Source organism: Fringilla coelebs (genome assembly GCF_963513975.1).
Source record: "Fringilla coelebs genome assembly, chromosome: 1".
NCBI classification, from domain to species: domain Eukaryota; kingdom Metazoa; phylum Chordata; class Aves; order Passeriformes; family Fringillidae; genus Fringilla; species Fringilla coelebs.
Window position 1 is genome coordinate 33990393 of NC_140028.1, and position 26628 is coordinate 34017020.

At 37.5% G+C, this 26628-nt stretch overlaps 1 protein-coding gene across 7 annotated transcripts in view; it reads left to right on the plus strand.

The window, feature by feature from the left end:
* The window catches only part of EYA1 (EYA transcriptional coactivator and phosphatase 1), a gene marked incomplete at its 5' end in the record, with an annotated part of 143717 nt that extends 119011 nt beyond the window's left edge, over window positions 1-24706 (plus strand). For all 7 annotated transcript variants that reach the window (XM_084202614.1, XM_084202615.1, XM_084202618.1 and 4 more), the window contains 6 exons: window positions 13842-13900; window positions 14127-14287; window positions 14489-14603; window positions 14899-15020; window positions 17212-17312; window positions 24588-24706. In XM_084202614.1, coding sequence (XP_084058740.1) covers window positions 13842-13900; window positions 14127-14287; window positions 14489-14603; window positions 14899-15020; window positions 17212-17312; window positions 24588-24668 — 639 coding nt within the window. In that variant the 3' untranslated portion in view covers window positions 24669-24706. The remainder of the gene's footprint in view (window positions 1-13841; window positions 13901-14126; window positions 14288-14488; window positions 14604-14898; window positions 15021-17211; window positions 17313-24587) is intronic.
* Window positions 24707-26628: the final 1922 nt, after the last annotated feature.

Here is a 26628-nt window from a genome sequence, read left to right on the forward strand (position 1 = left end):
TATTAATTGAATTATCTGAAACAATAGAGCAGTAATGTCAAATAAATTAATAAATCATTGATGCTAACAGTAAAAGCAGTTAATGTACTAATTATGGTATTGTTTTCCTTTTATTCCTGTGTAGACAGGCTTCATTTTGGCTTTTAATATTTCATGGAGCTGATGTGAACAACTTTTTTTTAACATTTTATTTAAATATTATGAATTTGATAACACTGAAACAATAGAGCAGTAATGTCAAATAAATTAATAAATCGTTGATGCTAACAGTAAAAGCAGTTAATGTACTAATTATGGTACTGTTTTCCTTTTATTCTTGTGTAGAGAGGCTTCACTTTGGCTTTTAATATTTCATGTGAACAACTTTTTTTTAACATTTTATTTAAATATTATAAATTTGATAACTTTTTTTAACATTTTATTTAAATATAAATTTGATATCACTGAACAAAATCCTATCTACTTTTATAGGTGTCAAGACTTGTTCATAACACTAAGTATTCTATTATTAGTTTGCAATCAAAAAAGTTTTGTAAATTTAATTAACATTCCTGAACAGTAGATTTGGTGTTTTGGTCTCTGATTAAGCTGACAGATGTGTAAAATCTCATATAGCCAGTGAAGTCCCTGGTGCAGCTGCAAGTGCTAAAGAGTGCAAGTTATTCCAGCTAAGATCAACATTAATTTACACTCAAATATCTTTCCCAGCCTGCCCTTTCTATTCACATAATGTGGTTATTTTGTGCTGATTCCACTACTTTGTGGAAAACTATTTTTTTCTCGTTGGACTCTTCCAATACAAAAATCCAGAAGGCAAACTGAAGAGAGCATAATAGTCAACCTTTAGAAAAAATATTTCCTGATTGATATAGGAACCATTTTAAAATCTCATATTTGAATTATTCAGGTTGATTTTTTGAGTGGATTAGTCTCTGAAAATTGTGTAATGTAATTATTTTAGGAAAGCTAGGTGAAACTAAGTGTCATCCTTACGTGCTATTTTGCAGGGTAAGAGTACATGAACCAATCCTCACATAAGTACAAAGATTTGAAACCACATCTTAAGCATCTTAGCAATATGCATGGTAGGTGGTTTCTATCAATCTTGTCAGCCTAGGTTTAAATTTGGCATGGATTTACAAAGTTGCTTACAAGTTGTTTGATATCATGAAAGCCATTTGTGCTGGTGTGGTTATGTGTGAGTGCTATGATTGAAGTTTAAATGTTAAGAAAATATGGATACATATGAATTTAAACATATGTGTGCTGGGGTTTTAGGTTGTTTTGTTTGTTTGTTTGTTTGTTTGTTTTGGGTTTTTAGTAGTGATTATATTAAAATATTTCCACAGGGAAAAAAATTAAGAAGTTTCTTTCATTCATTTTCTTTTAAAAGCACGAAAAGAGTGCTTGAAGTTGGTTCCCAAAATGTTTGAGTTTCACAGTCTCAGGAGATTTCTACTGTTTCAGTGTGGTTACAATAAGGCCTCTATCTGAATTTCATCCAGTTCAATGGTCTAATGACACTGTAAAGAAAGGGGGAGAGCATTATTTCCTTTACTCATTGCAGTATCACTTCTATTTTTCTGTGGTTTAAAGTTAGATTTGACTGTTGTTAATTGCATTTATAAAATTTTTCTTTAGATACGTTCAAGAGGCTGGGTGATCCTATGGTAGACTAAAACTACCCTAAAGTGTGCTGTTAAAGCATGAGGCTTTAACGAGGACTTAGAAAAATTGTAGACAAAAAGTGTAACAAAAGAAACAATGAAGTATTGAAGGAATGGAGCATTGATTTTATTTTTTGGGTTTTCCAAGACCTTTGTCCGGTCAGAAGAAGGCAGTCCAGGCATTATGTGAAGGTTACCTGTGGCACTGTGCAGGCAGGAGATGAGAGTTCACACGTGTTCACTGCCAGCATGAGCAGAGTGCTGAGCACTGCCTCAGCTGAAATGCTGTCACGAGAAAGATCAGCTCTATCTGAGCAAATGATGCTTTCTCAACTGTAGAAAATCTTCTGCATATTTGTGTAATTCTGCATATTTGTATAATTCACACTGTGAATGTTAAGTATGGATACCCAGGGGAATCTCTGCTTCCCTAGCACTGTTGGGCAAGGGGGAGAGACAGTTGTAGCAGCACTTAGAACATGAGAGAGACAGTTTCTAGGAGTTTTCTTTGACTTTGAAAAGTTTAGAGATACAAATATTTAACTTCATTTATTGGAACAAAATGCCTATATTTTTCCCAAAGGTGTGTTCACAAGTCCAAAACTCCCATTATTGCCTTGGTCAAATGAATAAAGCATAAATCAAGCTGTGGTTACCTACAAACACGGATTTACAAGCAGAACAAGATAGACAGTGGAAACATACACCACCTTTTTTTTTGTTCCATCAGTTTAATAAATTCAGACAGAAATTTGAATGCAGGCAATACAACCTCTGACTCCCAAACTGTCAAGAGGATTAACTAACAGAACTAAAATCACTTTCCTGAATCTAATCTCCGTTAGTTTGGTATTTAACACAGCAAATATAATGACTAGCAGAAGTATTTTCCACAAAAAAACTCATAAAGCAAACAGGTTTTATTTCTAATTTTTTAATTATATTGCAAATTCATAAACCTTTCTTTACCATAGGAGGGTAGAAAAAAAAAAGTTTTGTGTGCATGTTTTTTTACTTTATAATCAAAACCACACTCAAATGGTATGTAATATTTCATGTATTGGGAAAGAGTATCTAATTTTTAATACAACAATGTATACTGAGAAAAAACCCTGAATACTGCTTGAATAATTCAAATTCAGTCTTTTAAAAAATTATTATTTAAATTTTACTTAAATGAAGTACTGTGAAAAAAAATATTTTTAAAACCTTGCTAACACCAGAAAAGCTTTTACAATGAAATTAAAATAGCAGTGTGGTAATATGGTTTTTATGTATGAACTACACGTGGTCATGCAAAGGGTTAAGCTGTGTGATTTCAGGATAAAAGGTTTCCTGAGTTGACTATTATTCCTATGGTCTGCCAACAACTTTGCAATAAATGGAATGATTTTTATGGGAATGTGGTTATTCACAGCAAGACTACAGTTGGTGTCAGTATGAAAAATTCTTCTTTAGTAGATTCTCTCAGCAGGAATAACAGATCTGAAAGAAAGGCAAAAAGTAGCTACAGAGAACTCTGGCTGGTGTTGGTGACAAATTATGTTTACAAAATGATGTGGTAACCCATAGAAAAAGAAGAAATCAGAACAACAGTAAATCAGAGCATTGCTTCTCTAAGTGCTGCTGTTCCAAAACAAGTTACCTGTGATTGTGAGTATTGTTTAATAGCTCATTTCTTTTGACCATAAAGCAAGTGAGAATTCTAAGGTTTCAGTTGAAGGGGTGTAAAAAAATGCTTTAGAAATCAGTAAAATTACCTCAAAGTTATACCAAAGTCCATGGCAGAACATAAAATATTGGTAGATATGAATTAAAATAATTCAGGAAAAAGGAAAAATTGCTGTATTAGAATTTAATGTAATTTTATAATTATTTACTTTATTTATCATTTTTATAAATTCTATCATTTCCTGTATCACTTGTCTATTTTTTACATATTTATGGTTTTTGAAATTATACTATTAGAAGAAAATTGTGATGGAGAATGCACCAAATATTGATGAACTTAGGATTAACAGTTATCCCATTTACATTTGGTCTGTGATAAGCTTTCAGAATGCTGGAAAGATTAACCCACTGATTAAGTCTGCAGCACCACCAGTAGAGCTGGTATTGTCATCCATTCAAAATGAGGATTAAAGTTACGTAGAATTTTATGATTCTCTTACAACCGTATGGCAGCTTTGTGGGTTTTAGTTGTTCCACCTTTCCTAAATTAAGTTGTTGGAATATGAAAGGGGTTGTTACTATTTGTATTGTTTGGTTGGGTTTGGTTTTTTTTTAATGAAATAGGTAGCAGCTCTTTCAAGAAGTAAACATGACAGCTTTGCTTTGAGTGTTTCCTGCTCTTTGTTTTCCTCACAGACCATTAGCCCAGTTCTATTTAAAGCATTTAATTTGCAAACTTGTCTAGGAACATTGCAAAACCTCAGGTTTTTTCATTATGGCATGAATTTGGTTTGTTGTGCTGGGATCACCAATGATGTGCCAGCAAGGAAGAAAATCAACCTAGATGTGTATAGTAAAAATCCAGTATAAAACTACTGTGTTGTTGGTAGGTGGAGGTCAAGCACTGTTGAGATAAAGGGATAGGCTTACCAACCTAAAAGTAAATATCGGCCAAGATGATGCCAAAGAAAATAAATTTCTTAGAAAGTGACATATCACATTCTCTCAGAATAGAAAAACAGTGTGTGCATTCTTTAAAATTCTAAATGTTTCTTCAATAGAAATATTTTTTAAACAATCTGTGAAAGAAAAACTTTTTACTTGAGGAGAGTTTGCAAAAGAGAATAATAGTTAAAGATGGAAGTGGAATCAGCTCTTGGTGATTGTTAAATGTAATCATTCATGATTGTTTTCCAGGTGACCTTCATTTAGCAATAAACAATGGACAGAAGCTCATATTCAGACCTCTAGGTCTACTTCTGCTGCTGTGAGAAATATCTATTTTGCTTGAGGCAAAAAATCACAGATGTGATTTTGGCAGAGTGGGTCTGATTTGGCTGTGATTGGAGGATGGATCCTGGAAAGTCTTAGCAAACCTTTGGCTCTTCATTTCCTAATTGGTACATGTTGAATAAGAAACATCTGAAGTCACTTCTTAAAAAAAAAAAGCATCAAACATAGAAAGGACTTTAGAATATACTGTAAATAGATTTCTGGACCATCAGACTCAAAAATATAAGCAATTACAGGAAAGATTGTGGAATAAACCTTATTCCTGGTGAGATACAAGGAATGGTTTCAGGGAAAGGAAAGCCTCAAAGAGAGCTGACTGAATTATTTTCCTCCCACCCCCAAATACCATAAGGATGGCAGCTGAACAAATCTTTGGTCACCCAGAGTGGAGTCATTAGAGGAATATCTATTCAAAAATTACTTTTCTCTTTTGGTTGAAATAAGAGTTCACCTCCTCCCAATGTTTGTGATGTCTGTAATGGGAACCTCCTGACCAGATAGTGGCTAGGGATGCTTTATGAGAAGCATGTGATTCAACTTCTGATAGTTCATCAACAGAGAGTTCTGGGAAAGCCAAATGTAATAATTCCAAAACCTTTTAACAACATTAAATTTATTTTTATATAAACCTTATTTTTAAAGTACCATAACTTCTATGAAGAGTTGGCAAAGACAAGTTTGCTTTCTAAGGAGCTCATCAACAATTGTAAACTTCCTTCCAGCAGGTATCAGAGCAGTTCCTTTTGCACATTCAGACTGAGACACAGAGCCCATCTCTTTGCATTTAATTTTCCACAGTAGCAATTCAAGAACAGCTCAGTTGCAGTGCAGGAAGGAAGGGTAGAGAGAAGAAAGGAAATACAAATCACAGCACAGAGTTTTCCCTAACATGTGTGTGAGGGAATGACTGGAAATTGTTTCTCATCTGTGATACCACTACCATGGGTGACTTGCAGAAAGTTCATGAAGTTCCACTTCATGAATGTGGGACTAAATCACACGTGTAGCTGTAGGTAAATGAACAGAAATGCAAACCAAAGTCTTCAGGCAGAACTCTGGCTTTGCTGGTGTGTGCAAAACACAGCTAAAAGCCTCAACCCATCTGAAATGCAAGATGCCTGCCTGTTGTGGAATGTGCTGCTGCAGTTCCTGAGTGTTAGAGCTACAAAGAATAACAAACACCTCCTTTGCTCGCTTGAGAAGACCATTCCTATAGGCTTATGCAACTTATTAACCACTTAATTTCTTTCATATGGCAAATGACAAGTACCTTCATGCTAGGTGCCACTAAAAATCCGATTTGCTCTCTCAAGAGGATCACATGGGTTGTTCTTTGCAGATGGAGTGCTGAGCTGAAATACCCAGGAGCCTTCCACGTTCACAGCATCACTTTGTCACTTTATTCACCTTTCTGTTGCTTCTCCCTGAGTTGCCAGCTGGGGTTAAACCACCACAGGCTGTAAGGTGGCACAAAAACTCTTGTCTCTCTAGCTGACACTCTTAGAGCTCTGACAAAGGATCCTCTTCTCTGTCTGGGCAAGGCAGTGACGGGTCAGCTCCCTCCCCACTTCTGCCACCGAGCCAGCGTCTGCAGCACAACACTGGGAGTGGGAAAGAAAAGGAAAGAGAAAATTCAAAGTGTTGTGGAAAGGTCTTCAGGCTGCCCATAGAAGAAAATGCTTTTGCTGTCCATACTGGCAAGGTTAGCAGAGAGAATTTTAAACCCTGCCTTTGTCTCATTAGCAGACAATTACCAAGATGGGAGACCCACTCCCTCAAAGTATTGCAGCTTTCATTTTAAACATATGCATTTAGATGATTATCAACAGCATCAAGGCCCTGTAAGTTTGAATTAATTGCTCATGTAGAACTGAAATACACAGCTTAGGTTATCTTGTGAAAATTTCCACATGAACCCCTCATTTCCAGAGAAATGAGACATTTTAAGGCTTTTGTGGAAAAATCATTCTTTTCATAAGTTTAATTTTTGGTCCTTTAAAATTTAAATATATTTTAACACTCTTTAGTGTATCATTTCAACAAAATGTCTATGTTCCTAAAAGTGCACTTTCAAGTTAATGAATTCGAGAACAATTCATTACATTCTGATGAGATTCATGGCTTTTTTTCTTCTTAAAATATCTTCATATTTTATTTTCACTGTCTCCCATTAATCATAGAATATTTTTCTCTTTGCAAAAATATACATTAGCAGATAATAGGAATCATATCATAAAGAAAGCATGTGAAAGCACATGTGAAGTGCTGGCCTTTAAAAATACAGTCAATTTGACACTTTAAACTTAACATCTTTCTCTCCAGGATTAAAACACACCCTTCAAGCAGATTCACTTGAGTTTTATTTAGCTGTTTCTATCTATTGGTAAAATTCTTTCTCTGACATTCCCCCCTCTTCCCTTCCTGCAAAATATACAGAAATTGAATAACATAACAGAAGAGAACAACAAATTACTTTGTCAAAGATGGAGCAAGAACTGATTTTTAGAGAGACACTCTATCTGCCGCAGTTGCCATTTGGATGCTTCTTTACGTCATGTTTTATTTTAAATTAGATTCTTCCAGTTACAAGATATAGCTGAAATGAAAATGTAAACCTTGGTTTTTGCATAGCTACTTCAATAAACACAAGTTGCAGAATAAGATCTTTATTTTAGAATATACAGTGTTTACTTTAGGAGTATCATATTTGATCCAAATGCATTTGTTGATGCGAGCAAGCAAAATAGGATTTTAATCACCTTTTCCATTAGAAAAAAATGGCATCCATTTTTGTGCTATAAAAGGGTTACATGTTCGGTGCAGGGGAGTACTTTAAAGTCATTGGCTGTGAAAAAGAGTTTGTAAATAATTTCAGTTCTTAGTCCTCAGAATTTATAACAGCTTATATAGATAATATATAACACTTTATATAGGTAATAATTTTTTGTTCTGATGTTCTATTTAACAATAAAAGATAGGATTTGGGAGGGTTTGGTTGGGTTTTGGTGGGCTGTTTTTACATTATAAGCTTCTCTTTATAGTCTTAAGTTTAAAATGGGAGCATTTTGAAAGCCTTCACAGCCCAATTTAATTCCTTGACTGTTCATCCACAAATTGTCAGACAGAATGAAGTGGATTTCAAGAACTCTCTTTGTTCCTCATATCCTGTGCCTGACCCACAGGTAATCTGCACCTTTTTTTCTTCAGCACCGACTAATTGTTGTGGGAAAGAAGAGAAAATGTTAGGGTCACAAAGTGCAGGCTAGACAGAGATGACAGGTCCTGCCAAGGGAGTGCCAGCGCTGAGAAGCTGCGAACTGAGGTCGCTGCTCTTTCACATGGGTTTGTGCTGTGCCTTAGCAGAAACTGCTCTTTCACATGGGTTTGTGCTGTGCCTTAGCAGAAACTGCTCTTTCACATGGGTTTGTGCTGTGCCTTAGCAGAAACTGCTCTTTCACATGGGTTTGTGCTGTGCCTTAGCAGAAACTGCTCTTTCACATGGGTTTGTGCTGTGCCTTAGCAGAAACTGCTCTTTCACATGGGTTTGTGCTGTGCCTCAGCAGGCACTGCTCTTTCACATGGGTTTGTGCCTTAGCAGGCACTCTGTGAGGACGGCTTAGGAAGCTCAGCACTTCAGCCTTTGTTGCCGTGCCTTGAAAGGAAGTGCAGAGGGTATTTGTATTTAGCAAGCACAGAAGTACAGTGGAGAAGCATTAGGTACAGTTCACACTATATATATACACACAGACACACTCACAGAGGATGTATTTGTACTGTTATTCAATTTTCCAACCTGCACACACCAGGGATTTTACCATTCTAGTCAAGTGAAAACCAGAGGTTGACTCATAAAGCTTAATGAATGCTGGCAAATAGTGTTGGTGCATGTGGTCACAACTATGAGTAAAAAGATGGGGGTGTGGAGCATCCACAACCTAGCTTTGAAATACATAATTTTTGCCTGGAAAAAAAAAAAAAAGACAATCTGTAACTCTGTGATTCCAAAGGAAGCACGTTGTGATGGCTAATAGGAGTGATGAGTATTTGTGGAGTAGATAATAGTCTTAAAGGGTATATGCAACTGAAAGGGTATATATCTTATTCCTGGAAAAGACATAAACAGAGGTACTGCTGTCATAAAAAGCTGTATTAAAATCACAGCAGTGTACATTTGGGGATTTTAATTTTTTTTTTTTACAGATACTTCACATTTATAAAGGATTGCATCTTTAACTTGTTTTGCTAGATCTGTTCTCACATGTACATGACCAAATTTCTCTACTGTTCAGTAGGGAAAATGAAGCAGTGGATATAATTGCGTAATGACAGATATGAGAGGAACAGAGAATCCCAGCAATCATTTCCTGTGACTTGGCCAGCTTCCAGGATGTCTCAATGGGCCCGCTGATGTAAAGGCAAAATGAAAATAGCTCATTCTGAAGGGTAGTTGTTGGTTGGGGTTTTTTTCCCCTCTCTCATTTGACTTTGCAGACTAAGGTATTGGAATAATTAGTTGGCGGTGTGGTGTTAGTTTTCTCACGGTAAATTAAGCAGATTAGCCAAATGTGGAAATGTATTTTAGCTACAATCAGCAGATTTGAAACTGTAATGCTTCAGCATCCTCTGAGGTTATGTTAATATTATTCACATTATTCCTCTCTATAATGTGCAGACTGTTCCACAGTTACCTTATGTCAGTGTTTATTCAAAGACAGCAGAATGATTAGATTTATTTTTGTTAGTTTTGTAACACAGAAATGTAGAGGATCAGCATGCTAGCTGTTGCGTCACTCCACTTGGCATGTAGTATTGGCATGGATAAGAGAACTATTATAACAGCCTTAATCTCTTTTTTTATTATTATTGTTATTAATTTTCCTACAGTAAGTTGAGTAGTGAAGCATATTTTACATAATTATGGCAGAAGTACGCAACTTGACGGGTGGTAGTGAAGGAGCAAAGTAATATAAATATTTGCAGAACATTTCTGCCATAAGTTAATGCTTTGCATATGAATCTTTATAAAGATCCTAAGTTAGTTTAAAGGAATGATTCCAGAGGACTACATAGGTCCAGGGATTTTAAGAGCTGTGAATGATGGCTGTGGAGCATCTCTGGGACTTTCTGGCTTGTCGTACAAAAACAGAGAATAGAAGGAGGAAAACTCAGCAGGAAGAAGTTAACAAATGCTTTGGGAATGGAGAAGGGAGAAGACATAAGCTTTCCATGTACAAATCTTAGGCTGGACTCACCTAGTCATTCATTTTTCAGTGCTGTTTGTCTTTGGCTTGCTGCATTTCACTGGAGACACTCACTTAGCAAATGGTTGCAGCCGCTTTAAGTTGCTCCTGCAAGCACATATCTGCTGCTGCTTCGAGCCCCAAAGCAGAGCTGATAGAAGGGAATGGAGAAACAAATCTCAGCTATTCCATGCAACATCTGTTGGTTTAATTGAGCTGCTGCAGGAGATTCAATCTAAGCTACCAGCTGTGGCACAGAAAGGTCTGAGGGACACAAACACATGGATCCATGCAAGCCAGCTGTGTGAAGGAGCAGAAAAGGACAGCATGGGCAGTAACTTCTTAAGCTACTATTGGTAGATTTGCCAGGTTACACATGCTGACAATCCTATTTCCCCTCAAAATATTATTTCTAAACAATACCAAGTACATTTTGCTTTCCAGGGATTGTTCTGAAAGTACAGAGCTGCATCTCAGCCTGTCTGGCTGAAATACAAATCTTCAGTACAAACATGTTATCACTTGCAGCTCCTCCTGAAGATTTCAAACTGGATACACTGAAGTTGCAAGGTCAACATGGTTAGGAGCAAAACACAGCTAGCTGCATAGGCTTTATATCTAAGCCACAGGATATTTTGCTCCTTATTTGCCAATTCAGCCTATTTTAAGAGAATCCCACAATTTTAATTTTCTGCTTTGGACTTGACTGCTGAACTGATCCTGTCATAATAAAATACATCTGCATAAATAACCGTGTTTCTACAGGGACTCTCAGTATTGGTTTCAGATCTCACTTTGCCAGAGAATTAGAGGGAGAATTCTAGTAGTGTACTTCCTATGAAAATTTTACAAAAATGTCAAATACATTTGTGAAAGCTTGAAATGGTGAGCCTGCGAACAAGCCTTTTTTTTTTTCCTGGATGACCATTTAGCTACAAGTCATCTCCCCTTGCAGGAGCTTTTCTAAGAAGTACTCAAGGATTTTAGAGTCTATATGTATATATACATCTTTGTGGAAATGTTCTGGTTTGAAGGGCATGCTTTATTTTTTAGGCAGTGTTTTACCATATCCCTGATTATGGTGCATATTGAGCTAACTGCTATTTTAAGTTGTTGACTCTGTGTGTGCTTGCTTATATCTAATAAGAGGACTGAGCAGTGTCTCAGGTAGCTCACAAATAGAATGTCCCACACAAACCAAGCAGGTGGAAACAAATGCAAGGGGTTCTGATGGAAGAATGGACAGCATCAATTAATGATGGGCATGTAATTGGCTTCTTTGAAGAATTACTCCTAAATAACTTCCCTGCTAAAAGAGCAATTGCTAAATGAATGCTTTTCCTTACCGTGTTCAGGGGTGGAAAAATGCAGCCATCACTCATTAGCCCAAAGTCCAAGTCAGCTAGACAGTGTGAAAAAATACTTGGCACTCAAAGCTCACATTTAGCCTCAAAGCCGTGCCCTGCCACTCAAAAGGAACAAAACAGTCGTGCACTGTTTGTGACCTCCCTTTAGCTGTAACATAGTGTCAATCACATTGGGCTTTAATCCTTTCCAAATTATAACATGTATCTCTTGTGCTTTGTTCCCTTCCTGCCTTTTTTACTTCTTTTATTCCTGACAAAAGAGGACACTATCTCTCTCTTATTGTAGTCAGTATTTTGTCTGAAATTTGCGGTGCTTGTGGCATTTTCTTCCTTTTTCTTGCTTTCTTGATAATGTCTCTGTACTTTTGCCCTACCGGTTTTTTAGTCTCAGATTTATTTTCTGGACTTTTCTCTCCAAAATAATTTTTTCTTTTGATGCCACAATTTCTACTTCTAATGTATCACTGAGGTTCTCACTTTTTACCTACCAAGCAGATGGTTAGACAAAAGGGAAGAATGTCATGATCCAAAGCTTGTGATGGTCCTAAGATCTTGCACTGTGAATTAAATCTCCAAGTCCCCAGTTTCTCTCTAGCTGTGGTATCTAAGATGTAGTGGTCTCATTCTTCCTGCCTCTATCTTTTCCCTGAGAGAGTTGAATTTGGAAATTTTTTGAGTTATTTCTTCTTCCATCTGCTCCTGTGAGAAGATGAGCTTCTACTCCTTCCTTTAGTTTTGTGGTTACAGAAAAAAAATAGTTTCTTTTTCACAGATTTCTATTTTGAGTCCTCTTCTCCAGCAGCTTGTTGCAGTTGTCATTCATAGTTTCTAGGCTGGGGAAGGAGAAATCACCGAACAGTAGAAGAGTAACTAAAGTGGGAAACTAATGAATTTGGGAGGGTGTTGCTTCTTTAGCTTACACTCAGCCCGTATTTGAATTGTTAATGTGGTATGCATTTGGATGGGCATTCGCTCTTGGTTTTAAACAGAAAAACAGTAAAAAATTATGTGAATTTGATAACTTGCTGAAGAAGCTTCTGGCTCTTTTTTCAGCCAAGTTGATTTTCAAAGCCTGGCAGCATATGCTCACACTTGCAGTTTCAGCTGTGTCTGTACATCTAATGCATTTTGTCTGCCTAAGGAGGAAATTCACTGTATGCTGTTTAAATATGAGCAAATGTAGTATTGCCTCTTCTGTGCTGGTTGTCACTCCTACCTCTCTCTTTAGCACAAGATACCTATGCATAAGATACAGAAGAGTAAGCATTACAGTAAGAATATGTTGTACAAGTGAAAAAGACCACACCTTGTTCTTCAAAACATTTCAAGTTTCTGAGGCATTTTTTGTAAACCAATGTTTTTAAAAATCTAGAATCCACAGCCACCATGTGAGGCCACATAGGCTTCTCCAGCTTTTTTCTTATCTGAGGTTGTTGACCTCAGGAGAGGAGGAGAAGGTTACAGGGTCAAAGTCTTTTCCTCCTTGGAGCTTGCTGCTTGCTGGGAGAGGGTTGGCTGGAAAATAGATGTTTTAGAAAAAGGGTTGAGGGTCATGATTTTAATTCTGTTAGGGAACAGCTGGTTTGAGTTTCTTTCCACTTCTATCTTCCCTCCCTTCCTCACAAATCCATGGAGAGAGAAAAATTTGTTCAGAGGAAAGCAACACAAAAATAAAGGATTGCAGCATTTTCATCTTTAACATAGGTCATATTAGTTATAGGACTTCACATTTGGAGAGAGAAGAGGAAATTATTAAAATAATTGAAATCCATTATTGTTACAATCATTGAATTGATATTGATCTAGAGTGTCAGAGGTTTATTTGTTTTCCTGCCAACAGTTAAAATGTTAATAGTAATGCTTTAATGGATTTTTTTTTTGGATAAACAATATACATTGCAATTTTTAATTTAGTGATGGACAAAGCTAATTTTTAATATATTGTGTTAGTTTGCAGACCAGCAGCTGAAGAAAGATGGTTTGATTTGGGTATTTCTGTTCAGATTTTCTTCATCTTTGCATGCTGCTTTCATGCACTAAGACCAAAGAGAGAGAAGGAAACTCACAACTCTCAAATGAATGGCAAACTAGGAACAGATTTTTCATCTGTACTCCTCTGAAACACTGGCCTCAGGCTGTGTTGGTGTGTGGCTCAACAGCAATCAGAGGTCATAATTTCATTGGCGGTTAGCATCAGGTTTAATTTTTCTAATATGTTACATTTACCAAAATGTCTGGTTTCAGTTACACTTATGCACTGACTGAATCAGCTTTGAGCAGCATGATGTTTTAAGGTACCTGAAAGGCTACAAGAACGTTTATGGAACACATATGCTAATTGTTTTTAACCACTTTCCTTTCTAAACACAAAAATGTGTTTTTGGAAAGCCATTTAACAGTAGTAGCTAATGACGGTGTGCATTTATTCTAAGAACTGAGCACAAGGAATAGGTAAAATAGTTGTTTTAACAAGACTGCCATCTACTGATTTCCACAATTAAAAATATCCCCGATGACTGGATTGGTCATAGATTTTTTTTTTAATACCTTTGTTTTAAAGATTTGCAAAATCAAGAAAATTATAAATTCTTTTTTCACCTTAGGAATGCGACCAGGTTCACATTGACGACGTGTCTTCGGATGACAACGGTCAAGATTTAAGGTACAAGAGAACTCATTAAGATAAAAAAGTTGCTTTGCAAATTCCTTCCTGGGCAAGGGATGGGCTGCAGGAATGCTCACAGTAACCTGCTCTCTTTTGCAATACATACTTGCAAAATGCAATTATTTAAGGTTGTCTTCTTTGCAACCCAGCCAAGTGGGTAGTTGGTGGTTCAATGCAGCCTGTTACCTTTTATTAATCCGTGGGGTTTTTTATCTCTGCCTAGCACGTATAACTTCGGAACCGACGGCTTTCCCGCGGCTGCCACCAGTGCCAACCTGTGCCTGGCCACCGGCGTGCGCGGAGGGGTGGACTGGATGCGGAAACTGGCCTTCCGCTACAGACGAGTAAAAGAAATATACAACACCTACAAAAACAACGTCGGAGGCAAGTGGCTCTGGAGTGTCTAACAAACACGGATTATTCGGGGTCGGGAATGGGAAGAACTGGTTTCTGCTCCTTTTTAGGAGTGTTTAGTGAGCTGTTTAGTTTGCAGCGCGCAGAAAATTGTCTGAGCTGGTGAAAGCAAAGGAAAGTGACAGAGCAGTACTTAATACCAGTGCAGACATGTCCTTGTCTACTCCACAGGTCTTCTTGGTCCAGCAAAAAGAGAGGCTTGGTTACAGCTGAGAGCAGAAATTGAAGCTTTGACAGATTCTTGGTTAACACTTGCACTGAAAGCACTCACCCTCATACATTCAAGGTGAGTATTGAGGGCAGGAAGGAAGCTCTAGCATGTCTGATGATGGGCTGGAAGAGGCTGTCTGGTGGAGTGGGCAAAAAACTGAAGCTGGAGGACCTTATCCTCCTTTCTTATTCTGATCTTACCATGCTGCACCTTGTTCCTTAATACGGGGGTAAAAAAAAATGTTCTTTCTAAGTGGTGATAATAATGTTGAAGGGGTTCTGATGGGAGGGGTAAGATTTTCCTTCTGTTGCTTTGTTTTGGTTTCTTTCTGTTTTGTTAAAAAAGGATATTTGCATTTTCTCTTCCATAGGACAAACTGTGTAAACATTCTCGTAACAACTACTCAGCTAATTCCAGCTCTGGCAAAAGTCTTGTTGTACGGACTAGGGGTTGTATTTCCCATAGAGAATATTTACAGTGCAACTAAAATAGGTGAGCTATTTTCATGTTGTGATACATTTAAAGCAGTATTACTAAAAAGAAAAGGTATTGTAGTCTATATTTAATTCTTTCTTTCACTGTAGCAAATACAGAGATTAGTAACACCTGATCCTCATGAAACATTGCTAAAGCATCCTAAAAGTGCTTTTCAAATGTCTGATGATCCAGCACAGAAAGCTTTGTATAGCTCTATTAACAGTAGTACAGTCTCTGTTAGGAAGAAATGTTAAAAATATTGCTTTTTTTTCATCATTTCTCAAAACTGTGGGGCTGTGTAGCAGTTGAGAAGGGTTTTTAATAGGCAGAAAGTACAGAACACTGAAGTCTCCCTGGAACAACACTAGGAGAAATTCTGTAAAGGTAAGCCCTGGCTTATTTGTTTTCATGGGCTCTGGAGAAAATTTTGGCAAACAATTTACCAGAAGCAAGAATGTTTTGCTGCAAAATGTAATTATTTCAGTATCCTCATACTGACTGTAATAAGCTTCAGCCAGGCAAATGTTTATTTCTGTTTTCTAGGTCAGTATAAAAGATGTTATTCTGAGTATGTAGAAGTACCCCAGACCAGATGGCAATGGTGTTTGTAGTTTTTAATGTGATTATGACATATCTGTTCTGTCTCAGATTCTCTCATAATTGTGGGCTACAAGAACACATTTTTTTCATGTGTTCTTAAGTATCTGTAATACAGCCAGCTCAAATGGTGGAATATTTTTGGGGTTTTTTTTAAACAAGACAAAACAAAAATTGGTTCATAGCTTTACAGAGAAATTTGGAAGCATTCCCATAAAATATTTGAAATTTTTCCTGAGTATGAAAGTTATAGTGCCCTCTATCAAAGCTTTATAGTAAATTATAGCTTTAAAATAGCATGCTTTAAATATACATATTAATTAAAACATATTTTAATAAATCTTCACTTGTGACTTCACATACATGGGATAGAAAGGTGTTTTTGGAAAAATGTGCTCTGTCACTGACTGTCACAGGAAACCATGAGATTTTTGTGACATGGCAGGATTCATAATATTCAAACACTGTTCCAGCTTAGTGTTTTAGGTTTCTTATTCCTGGTGCTACTGTTAAATGGTATCATTAAGTAGTTTGGATAGAAAACTTCATTTAATTTCCAGCCTACTTTTTCTTACGCTTTTTTTTTCTTTAGCTGAAATAACTGTTTTCTAAACCACAATTTTTCCCATCCATTTCTGTAGACACTCAGGTTAGCATGTCCATGGCCAGACTAAAGTGACCTTTCATAATGGGGACTTTTGAGAAAACTCAGCTTTAGGCTTTTGCTTTCTTTTGTCTACTCAGTACCATATGTGAAGCTTCCCAGCATGAGTACAAATTGAAAGAGAAGAAATTTAGGTTAGCTATTAGGAAGAAATTCTTTACTGTAAGGATGGTAAGACACTGGAACAGGTTGCCCAGGGAGTTGTGGATGCCACAACCCTGGCAGTGTTGAAGACCAGGCTGGGTAAGGCCTTGGATGACCTGGATGACCTGGATAACTTGGATAACCTAGGATAACCTTAAATAAGCTATTATAGTGGGAATGTCCCTGCACATGGCAGGGTGAGTTGGCACTAGGTGAGTTTAAGGTCCCCTCCAACCCTTAAGATTTCTGTGTTTCTATAGTACTTGTGCATAGGGCTGGAGCACTGAGATCATTTCCCTAGGTGTGTGCAGGGAAGGAATGACCTATATGACTGGATCCCAGTGCAGGATGAAGGACATGGCCCATGTAATGGATTACAGGCATTTAAATCTTAATCTTTTGAGTGACCTTCTAAGTCAAGGTACTACTGTTTTAGGAGCTGTGATTAATCATGTCACAGATTTTGGAGAAAAAAGCTAGAATTTCAGCTCAGCTTCAATCAATTTACTCAAATCATGCTACTGGTCATAAACAAATGGTAGATAATTCTCCTGGTGGTGAACTTCCCCACAAAACCTGTGTCATATTAGGTAATGAGACAAGAAAGGCCATATTGTGGGCCTCTAGTATGCTGTCTATGCTGCAGTCAGCCTTGATACACCATCCTGAGGGACAGACTCTTCTCATCTTTGTAGCTCTACTTAAGAATTCCAAGGGTTGGGGAGATCCAGGCTAAAAAGTTATTTATTTGACGACATCCCATCACCACCTGCCTTGAATAGTCTGATCTTTTTCTTTCAGGAAAGGAAAGTTGTTTTGAGCGAATAATTCAAAGATTTGGAAGAAAAGTAGTGTATGTTGTTATAGGAGATGGTGTCGAAGAGGAACAAGGTGCAAAAAAGGTAATGACCTTCTTTTGGTGAGGGCTGGTTTCAAGAGTCTGGAAAATTGTCTTTTCTTCAGCATGGGACAGCAAGCACTGACATTTAGGTCAGAAATCTTTGCCTTATAAAATCTGTGTTGACTGTATCTAGTAGAAAGCCAGGTAAGACTATAGATAATGATTTGCCCTGCTGTTCTCCAAAAGACACATTAAACTATGTATGTTTGATGCATTTCAAAAAGGGGCCAGAAAATGGGCCCTGGCTTTTGTGCCAAGAACTAACAGTTCTGTTTTCCTTGGCAACCAAAAATACCACATAGGATGTTATGAATGTAAGCAAAATATGGTGATTCTCAGTGATCAAAGAGTGTGTGCTGTTTGACTGTATGAAACACGTATATGTCACACCTTAAAAAGACATGTAGGACTGCAGTAGGTAGACAGGAATTTCCGTTTTCTTGTGTGTCCATAATTTGGATTCTTTGTTCAGACAACAACCTGTGGCTTGGCATGCATTCATAATCTCAGATAACTGAGCAGAGGATACTGTTTGACTGTCTATTATTTTTTGCTTCCCACTGAGAAGAAGGGGAAAATTCACTTTTTTTTTTTTCAATGTGAATTAAACTGTATAAAAAGGAACACTTCCCATTCACAAATAATAGGCTTTATTTGTAGTCTTGCTAAAAAAACTACCCAGATACACACTCTTTGCTTGGAGGAATGAGGCACAACCTTGGCTATTTGAATAATAGGAGAAAGAGCAGGAAAATGGGCATTTTTGTTCTTGCTTCCTTTCACAGATAAATTGCTTTTACACAGCTGCTTTTTCACCACAAAACTCTTTGTGATACTTCTATCTCTTTCCACTGTGACTTTCTAAATTGGAGAAGTGAAACTAATTAGTCCACATGGCGTTTTAACAACCATTGACTGGTTTGGCTTCATGAAATCTGGGTTTTGTGCCCCCGAACCCTCGCGGGTAGGTTCCCTCTCGTCCCAGCACTTTGCAGAGTCTCAGTTTCATATATCCCTTTGGCGGACTGGCAGGAACAGTTTGCTCCTTTCTCCTTCAGAAATGCCTTTCATCTTTGCAGAGAAATGTTTTCCCGCTGCAAATGATTACATTTTAAAAGCTGTATTTAAGATCAGGGGGGGAAAAAAAATTCCTTCTCTTTGTTCCTTTTCTGTTGCTCGGTGAAATAGTGTTGTATATGATAATGGCAGGAGTAGTCCTTTTGGTAACATTATCTATTCCACTGCTTTTTTCAACAGGAAACATGATTCAGAAAAGCATAAGAGAAAGCCTTTCCAGTCACTAAGAGGAGTAGCAGTATAGAAAGTTCCTTTGTGCAATTGCTTGTGTGTATTCTTTCCTGGTGGAAGGAATTTTCAGGTTGAAAGCATGTTGGATGCTCTGGATTAAATTATCTGCTGCAGCAATGCCAGAGAAGTCAATAAGCAGACCAGCAGCCCTGCCTTTCTGCATAAACTATCAATCTGATTTAGGAAAATGCTTCTGTGATTCTTGTCTTGCTTCTTACTCCACCAAATAAGAAATCACCATTTCCCTCTGTGAATGCAAGATTTTTCCTTTTTAGTTTTTTCCTTCACATCCTGAAAGAGTCTTCTCTGGAGAGCACACAAACAAAACAGAAGCTTTGCCTCCCCAAAACTACCCAAACCATATCAATCCAGAGTGGCATAACTGTCCTGTGATGTACCCCATTGTCATGCTTACCCCTGGGTTTTGGTAGCTGGTTCCTTCTCGCCTTGCTTCCCATCAGCATGTCAGGTTTTGTGGCATTCTCCAGGGAAGGGACAGGTCTTCTCTTACCCCTTTGCACAGCAGTTGTCTGTAGGGCTTTGGCCTGAGGTGAAGCCATTAGCATATGTGTATTCCTTTACACTATTTAGAGCATAAACAGTACAACCTTCTGATAGTACTTCATTGTTTACATGCAAACTGTAATGAGTTTTTTCAAGTGGGCATATAAATTCAAGCCTATTTAATTAGTGATTTTTTTTTTTATTCTATGTTCATTTAGTGGATTAAAATGGTTGAACTTCCAGCTTAGGAAGTAAGAAAGTTAAGATTTATTATTTAAAATAATTTACCAATCATTTATAAATTCCTTCATCACAAAAAAAGTTTTTCATGTATGTCCTTCATTCATGGAAAATATTAAGTCAAAACAGCAGTAGGTAAATAAAAGAAACATTTAAAATATTAATGTCATTATGTATAAAAATTCAATGATAGAATTGAATTTTGACTTTTTAATGCCACTTGAAAGATCATTGCTTTATTGAGAAACATTTTTAGGATAAACAGTTTGTTCATAAAATGCCTCTTTTGATTGGTGTAAGTAAACATAATACACTGAAAAAACTGCACAAGGGTACATTTCTGGTTGCATTAGTTGAACTATAATATTGACACCTTTGTTTAGCTGTCACTTCCAGCAAAATACTTGATGAGACAATTAAAACTCTCAGTATGTTTGCACTGTGGATTGAGGAATGATGATACCCTTCTGGGTCAGTGCAGCAGCCCGTGAGCTTGGCTGTAACACCAGGCTGCACACAAAAGTTGCTACCTTCATATCAGCTTCCCCAGGAAAAGTGGGAGAGGAGGGCAGAGAGAAACCAGTGTGAAAGTCCAAAGGGGGCTCTGGAGCTGCTGGCACCAGTGCCAGTGTGGGTCAGAGCCACCAGCTCTGAGTGACACTGCGGTGACACAGCTGTTCTCAGTACAAGGGTCTGGGGGTTTGTGCCAGAGACTCCATTGTTTCAGCATTTTGGTTTCCTTTGCTTTGCTTTGTGTTTTGGTTTTGGAGGTTATTCGATTTTGTTGTGTTGTGTTTTGTGCTCATCTTTTGCCTTTGCCTTTGGAGACATATTCAGGAAATACTAATAAGACAGAAAAAGCCCAGCTCCTGAGTTTTTCTGCTTAGGAGAATTCTCCAAATGATTTCTAATTTGTGAGATGAGACAAAGGCTCCTCTGCACTGAGGAGCTGGATTTTACATCAGGTGATTCGGGAGAGCCTAGGCAAATGGGCTTCTCCTTTGTCTCCAAAATGGTCATGCTGCCTGGGAGGAAAAATCATAAATCTTTGTGGAGCAATAAATAGAATATAAATGGGTATCCAATATGCCACTGCTTTTAAGCCCAGAGTCACACTGTGCTGGTCAGGTTTGGGGTAGGAAGTAAAGACGGCCGTTTAGCAAATCTGGCAGGAATACAAAAAAAATATCATGAAAGATGACAAAAACTGATGAGTTTTCTATTCAAATCCATCACAAATCTCAGAAGTTTTATTGTAAAAAATATGTATTCAATTAAGGGAAGGAGGATAGAGGATAATCTGCACTTTTTGGTGTTGCTATCAAAAAGTGGGTTTGTTTTGCACGTGTATTAATAGCAACACTATTTTGTGGAGTAAAATAGCTGAAGTTTTGTACATTTAGTAGGTACACACTGAAAATAAAATTGCTTCTATTTCAGAAATAAAATAGCTTAATATCTTAGTTTATTTAATAATACTGTAATTATTAGGCTTATTAAATTTGTAGTTTCATTTTTTACGCTTTTTACATTAAAACTAAAATTTTGCCACCATATTTAATTTCAAAATGTCATCAAAATCAAATAATTTATAAGTTCATAGATGTTTTATTACTCAGTAACATCTACCAAACAATTCATGATTTTTAAAAGACAAATGCTTCATATTTACTTGGAATATGTTGAAATAGTAGTCTTAGGGTTCTATTAGATACTAATGCATCCAGTTTCACCACCTATTTATTAGTGGTTAGCATTTGTCATCCATTCTCCCTCAGCAGCAAATGTGAGATTAGCATTTCTTGCTTGGCTCAGAATAGAAGCGTTCTGCATGACATGGGTGTGCTAAGTGTTGGCAGGGATGGCTTTTTAAAGGCAATATTTAGTACAGATATATACAAAGGATCTCTTGCTCTCTCAAATGATCTCAAGTCATTTGGCAAGAGAAAATGTACTTCCATCTCATGGGTGCATTGCCACTTTTAACGTGGCTGAATAGTTGTCAATCAACAATGCATGTTAACACAGGAATAATAGATAAGGTTTTGTATGATAATTTTATTACTTTAAAGGTTCTAGTTTCATACAATCATTATCTTAGATGGGGTGAAAATTAGCACACATGCCTCATGCATATATATCAACACATATGTGTGAGGCTCTATATATACACACAAACACACTGAGCTGTATCAGGTTTGTTTCCCCTCCTCCCAGCTCTGAAGGCTGTACTGTAGGGTCAGACTGATAGAAATCTGAATTGGCCACATTCAGCCATGCCCAGGGCATCAGAGCAGATTCCAGCCCCATGCAGCCACCCTGTTCCTGGCATGCTTTATTTCTTGGGAGTGTGCAGCTGACCTTTAGACCTACATGAAGGAGAACTGAAAATAAATATAATCCTGAGATTTACACAACCTCCTTTTTTTCATGAGACTCTCTATTGTCATTCCACACTTCGCTGCTGTAACTGCATGGAGTAAATATAGGTATACTCCTTTCACAGACAGACATCAATAAAGCAGAGGACACTTAACTGAATTTGAGATAGAAATATATAGTCAAAATAATGACTGCTAACAGTTTTGGTTTAAAATCTGACCATCAACAGATGATCCATAAACAGGGTAATCCAAAACTCGATATTGCACATGGGCATCTAGCAAGAGGTGCTGTAATTTGACTTAGCAGAAGCTAAACCTTCTGTTAGATCAATCAGAGTCTTTAACTGCTCTGTCTGCCTGGTGTGTGTATGCTCTGTGCTGCTGAGGCTGTTACTAGGGAAGCAGTATAAAGCTGGAGCTGCATGGAGTGGGAGCTGGAAGCCAAGAATTTATTCCTATAGTTCTCTCTATTCATTGGTTTTCTGCCTGACCTTGGAGGGCATCCATGTCATTGACTCTTGGCTTCTGCAGAGACATTTTGCATAGGCAGGAGTCCACCAAAGTCTTTGCCAGCCACATCATAGGTATGCTGTTTACACCTCCCTGACCCAGTGGCTAAAGCAGACCTGCTGCCAAGCTGACTAAGAGGAGGAGCAGGGAGCTATGGCTGGCTGTCAAGGAGACCAGCTTTGTCCCACCTGACAGGGGTTTGAGAGAGAAGAGGGAAGCTGCAACCTGCCACGGAAAGGAGGCAGCACTGCTGAGCATCGCCAACCTGTGCAGCCATCTGGCAAACACAGCATGGACCTGCTGCAAGCCCTTTGTGCTTGATGTAGTACCCCTATCAGGTATTTCAAATTCTGCCAGAAAGATCTTGCAGCCTAAGTTAGAGATAGGTGCACAGAAGCTTTTGCAAAATCCAGAGAATTGCATGACTAGCAATTTTTATTTTGTATTGTTCTTGCTGGTTCATTTCCTGAACATGATGCAAGAAGTTCGTCTTTAGGAAATCTGTGAGTTGGAAAGCAGCAGTCTCAGGCCTGACAGAGCACAGAGGATAGGCTGCCTGTATAATGTAACAGGGAAGAAAAACCCTGGGACGTGGAGTTGTAACTGAGTGAGCTAACTGCATCTGCTTTCTCTAGCTGATGGAGGATGGAGACAGTACAGTGGAAGTCCAGATTGAAGATGTAGGGGAAAAAAAATGTAGTGTTTACCATTTCCTTCCTAAGGAAAAGATCCATCTCTAAAAGTGTTTTGGAAATATCACAAGCATTTTTTTTTTTAAATACCTCTATTGTCTCTCTGATTTTTTTTTTGTTTGTTCCCTCCATTGTCAGCCATCGCTCATGAATTTATCTTTAAGCTGAGATTCAGTCAGCTGTTTCTCAAGGCTTTCTAACACTCTAGAGCAAAGCAAAGCAGAACAGAAACTGCTACAATGGTGTTTTCTTGGAGATCATTTTGTTTTCTTCCTGAAGAAATTCCTTTGCTCTAGCAGCTGGGCATACTCTGAATGTGGGCACATGTTGATGTGTCCATATTGCATCTTTGTTCAGATCAGGAGTGTCATATCAAAAAGGATGTGATAGGCTGAGTGTTAGGGTGTTTGCCTTCTGAGACAGGTATAGAAATTACAGTAAATGTGGAGCTGGAAACAGTGAGTTTAACGTTGTTTTCAAATTTTTCTCTAACTTAAAATTTGAGAAGACCAGAATGAAAAAAGGAGAGCAGAATAAAAGTGACAGAGGAGATGGAGTTTTGCCACTGATTTCAGTGGAATTAGGAATTTAATCAGGAGCTGCTGAAGTAGAATTATGAAAGCCTCTTTGGAAAATCATAGATAAAAATGGTTGGGGAACTTAGAAGCTAAGGTGATAATTAATTGCTTGTGGTTTGCCTCCTAAAGATGCCAGGACACAAACTGACCCAATGAAAAGGTGAACACAATCATGTCAGCCTTCAGAATACTGTTGAATTGAAACTATTTTCCCATTGGATTTATAGAATAATTTCCTGACAAAAGCTCTTTTTTCTTATTTTTTAATTTATGCAAAAGTTCTCGTTGACATTATAACCCCCAGTTTCAAGAATAAAGGTAGTTCTTAAGCAGATTTTTACCCTTTATGAATGAGGTAATCTGTGCTTTTTCCTGAGATTTGTGGTTTTGGTTTATTCAGGTTCTTTGCAAAAGTATTTGTGCTCCAGACAGATTTTATTACAACTAATAGGAAAAAAATATGTATTTATTTTAGTGTCCCACATGGAAAAGATGCTTTAAGATCAGTGTTAGCAATGGCCAATGTTATACAAGCCACTGAGATAAAATCTTTTCAAAGTGATGTGAGCAACACATGAGTTATTCTGAATCACCATTTCTCTGTTCTTAACTCTTCTGCCAAGAGTAATTTTTTACAAGGAACAAATACATTTTGAGAGTAAACAATACTTTCACTTTCTTTATTTTCTTTCTGTTTCCTTCCTGAAACTACCCACATGCTTCATGCGTATGTTATTTGATTTCTTTTTTTCCAGAAGTAATATTTTCTTCCGCAGTGTTCTGAAATCTGTTTTTCATATGAAGAGATTGGAAGCCCCTCCCTTCCTTACGATCTCCTGATGTGTTTGCTGTAGTTCCTATTGTAAATAGATTTGTATTATTGAGGATTTATGCTTAGGGGGTGGGTCAGAGAAACCAGACATAAACATGAAGGACTCAAGGTTTTAAGAGCTCTTTTTCTCTCCCCCAAGTGTTCTCTTATCCCTGTGAAAGACAAAGGGTACATCTAAGTACCAGAATGCTCGGGGTTATTTTTACATGTTGTCTGTGCTGTTCACAGCATGCTATGCCGTTTTGGAGGATCTCGAGCCACTCTGACCTTATGGCCCTTCACCATGCCTTGGAACTGGAGTACTTGTAGCAGCTTAGCAGCACTTTCAAACCTCAGAGCCTCCCTCTGCCCGTGGATGAGATGCCTGTGTCTTGTGTCAGCATTGGACTGCAGAACTCTGTGATTTGAGCATGTTGACGTGCAGCTGCAGTCGGGGTTAACCCTTGCCCTTTCAGCCAACGGAGGAGCATGTCCTTTTCTTCAGAACAGCTGTTGGCTCCAGCACTGCGAGCCCAACCAAAATAAGCCATGCGAGTGTCTGAACAACTCATCCTTACCGTGTTTGCTACCAAAAAGAAATAGAGAAGGAAAAAATAAAACGGGGAAAAAAAAATTAAAAAAAAAAAAGAAGAAAAGAAAAGGAAATAAGAGGTTCATACCTGTGAAGAAAAGAAAAAGGACCTGCAAATGCTTGTAGTTCTTAGCCTCTTCAATGTGACACACACCATTTCTTCAACACAGCAAACTTGATTGCACAATGAAGACTGAGATTTTACGAAATACCAGTGGAGTAATTTTCTTATAAAGAAGGTTTACGTTTTGGTTTCTCATACCCAGGGTACTCTGTACATCTTTACTTATTTATGAACAGACTGTATTTTGACATCATATAACTGAGGATATGTATAATAGGATTAAAGGCTATTATAAGCCTTTGCCTTATGGTACAGCAACTACTTTTGATTTTAGCACATTACAGAGTAGTTTAAAATATGTCTAATTTAAACTAATAGGTACATCACTGAGACAATCATGTACAGGAAGAATTTTTTGTGTAAATTTGTAATAATGAATGATTCTTTTACATATTGTTAAGGTAAAATGCTATTGAAAGATAGTAATGCCTTGTTGGTGAAGAATGAGGCCACGTGTGCACAAACTTGTGCGGTGCCTTATCAATGTGTTGGATATAAATATGTAGATAATGGATTTTTTTAGATAAATTTGTCAAGACCAAAAGCATGGATGTCAAGTGTCAATAGGAATTGGGTTTTGTTCTCAGCTGTTTCTCTGCCATTTTCTTCTCTCGCCCACTCTGATTATGAAAAGATTGATTTTGTGTGTCCCCCCTGGTTGAAGCAAATACAGATAAGACCCAAGTGAAAAGGAAGCCTTTATTGTCTTTTTGTTTCCTCTTTTAAAGTTAACATATTAACTCTTTCTTAGAGTATTAAAAAATTAATTAGGAGGTCATTCCATAAAGAAATAGAGAAAGAACACAAATATATTTTAAGATGTAACTTAAACTGGAACCTTAGTACTGAATGGTTTTTGTCTCATCCAAAAATGAAGGAAATTATCATCAGTAATATTTTTAGAAATTAGAAATGAGAATATTTTGGAGAAATTAAACAAGAATGCTCATATACATTTAAGTTTTTAATCCTCTTCCACCAGGAGTCAGATTTTCCTAAGATATAACATCCATTGCCGGCAATGGAAATGCTGAAATGGTTATCACCAAGGAGTTAAAATTTGCTTTTGTCTGTACTAACTTAAAGGACAAACCTAGACCATGTCCGTCTGTGACTCGTGACTTTTCTGATCTTGAAGGCTTTGAGCTACTTGGTTAAATAAACTGTTAGTCTGACTTTTTTTGGCTTGAATTGTACCAATTCCCTTGGCCCAGTTAAATATCATATTAAAAAGAAGCCTCACCTTTGTTGTTAATTTTCTGATTTTTCTTCTTTCATTTAAAAAAAAAAAACAAACCACCAGCCTTGAAACAGCTACCTGCAAAGCTACAGAGCACCAATGTAGCTACAAATCAACACCCTTCTCTATTGGAGGAATCACATTGCTGCTAGAATAAAATATTTGTGGATTGCCTTAGTACCAACAGAGAGGTTTTTATCTTACCAAGACTTGCACGTGTGCTTTACTTTACCCAGTATGGGTTCTGCAACTCGTGCTGGACTCACATGCATAAAGCACATTGTGGGTAGTTTTTAGCCTTTTCTTTCCTCAAGCAAAGTAGTCAGTCATGGGG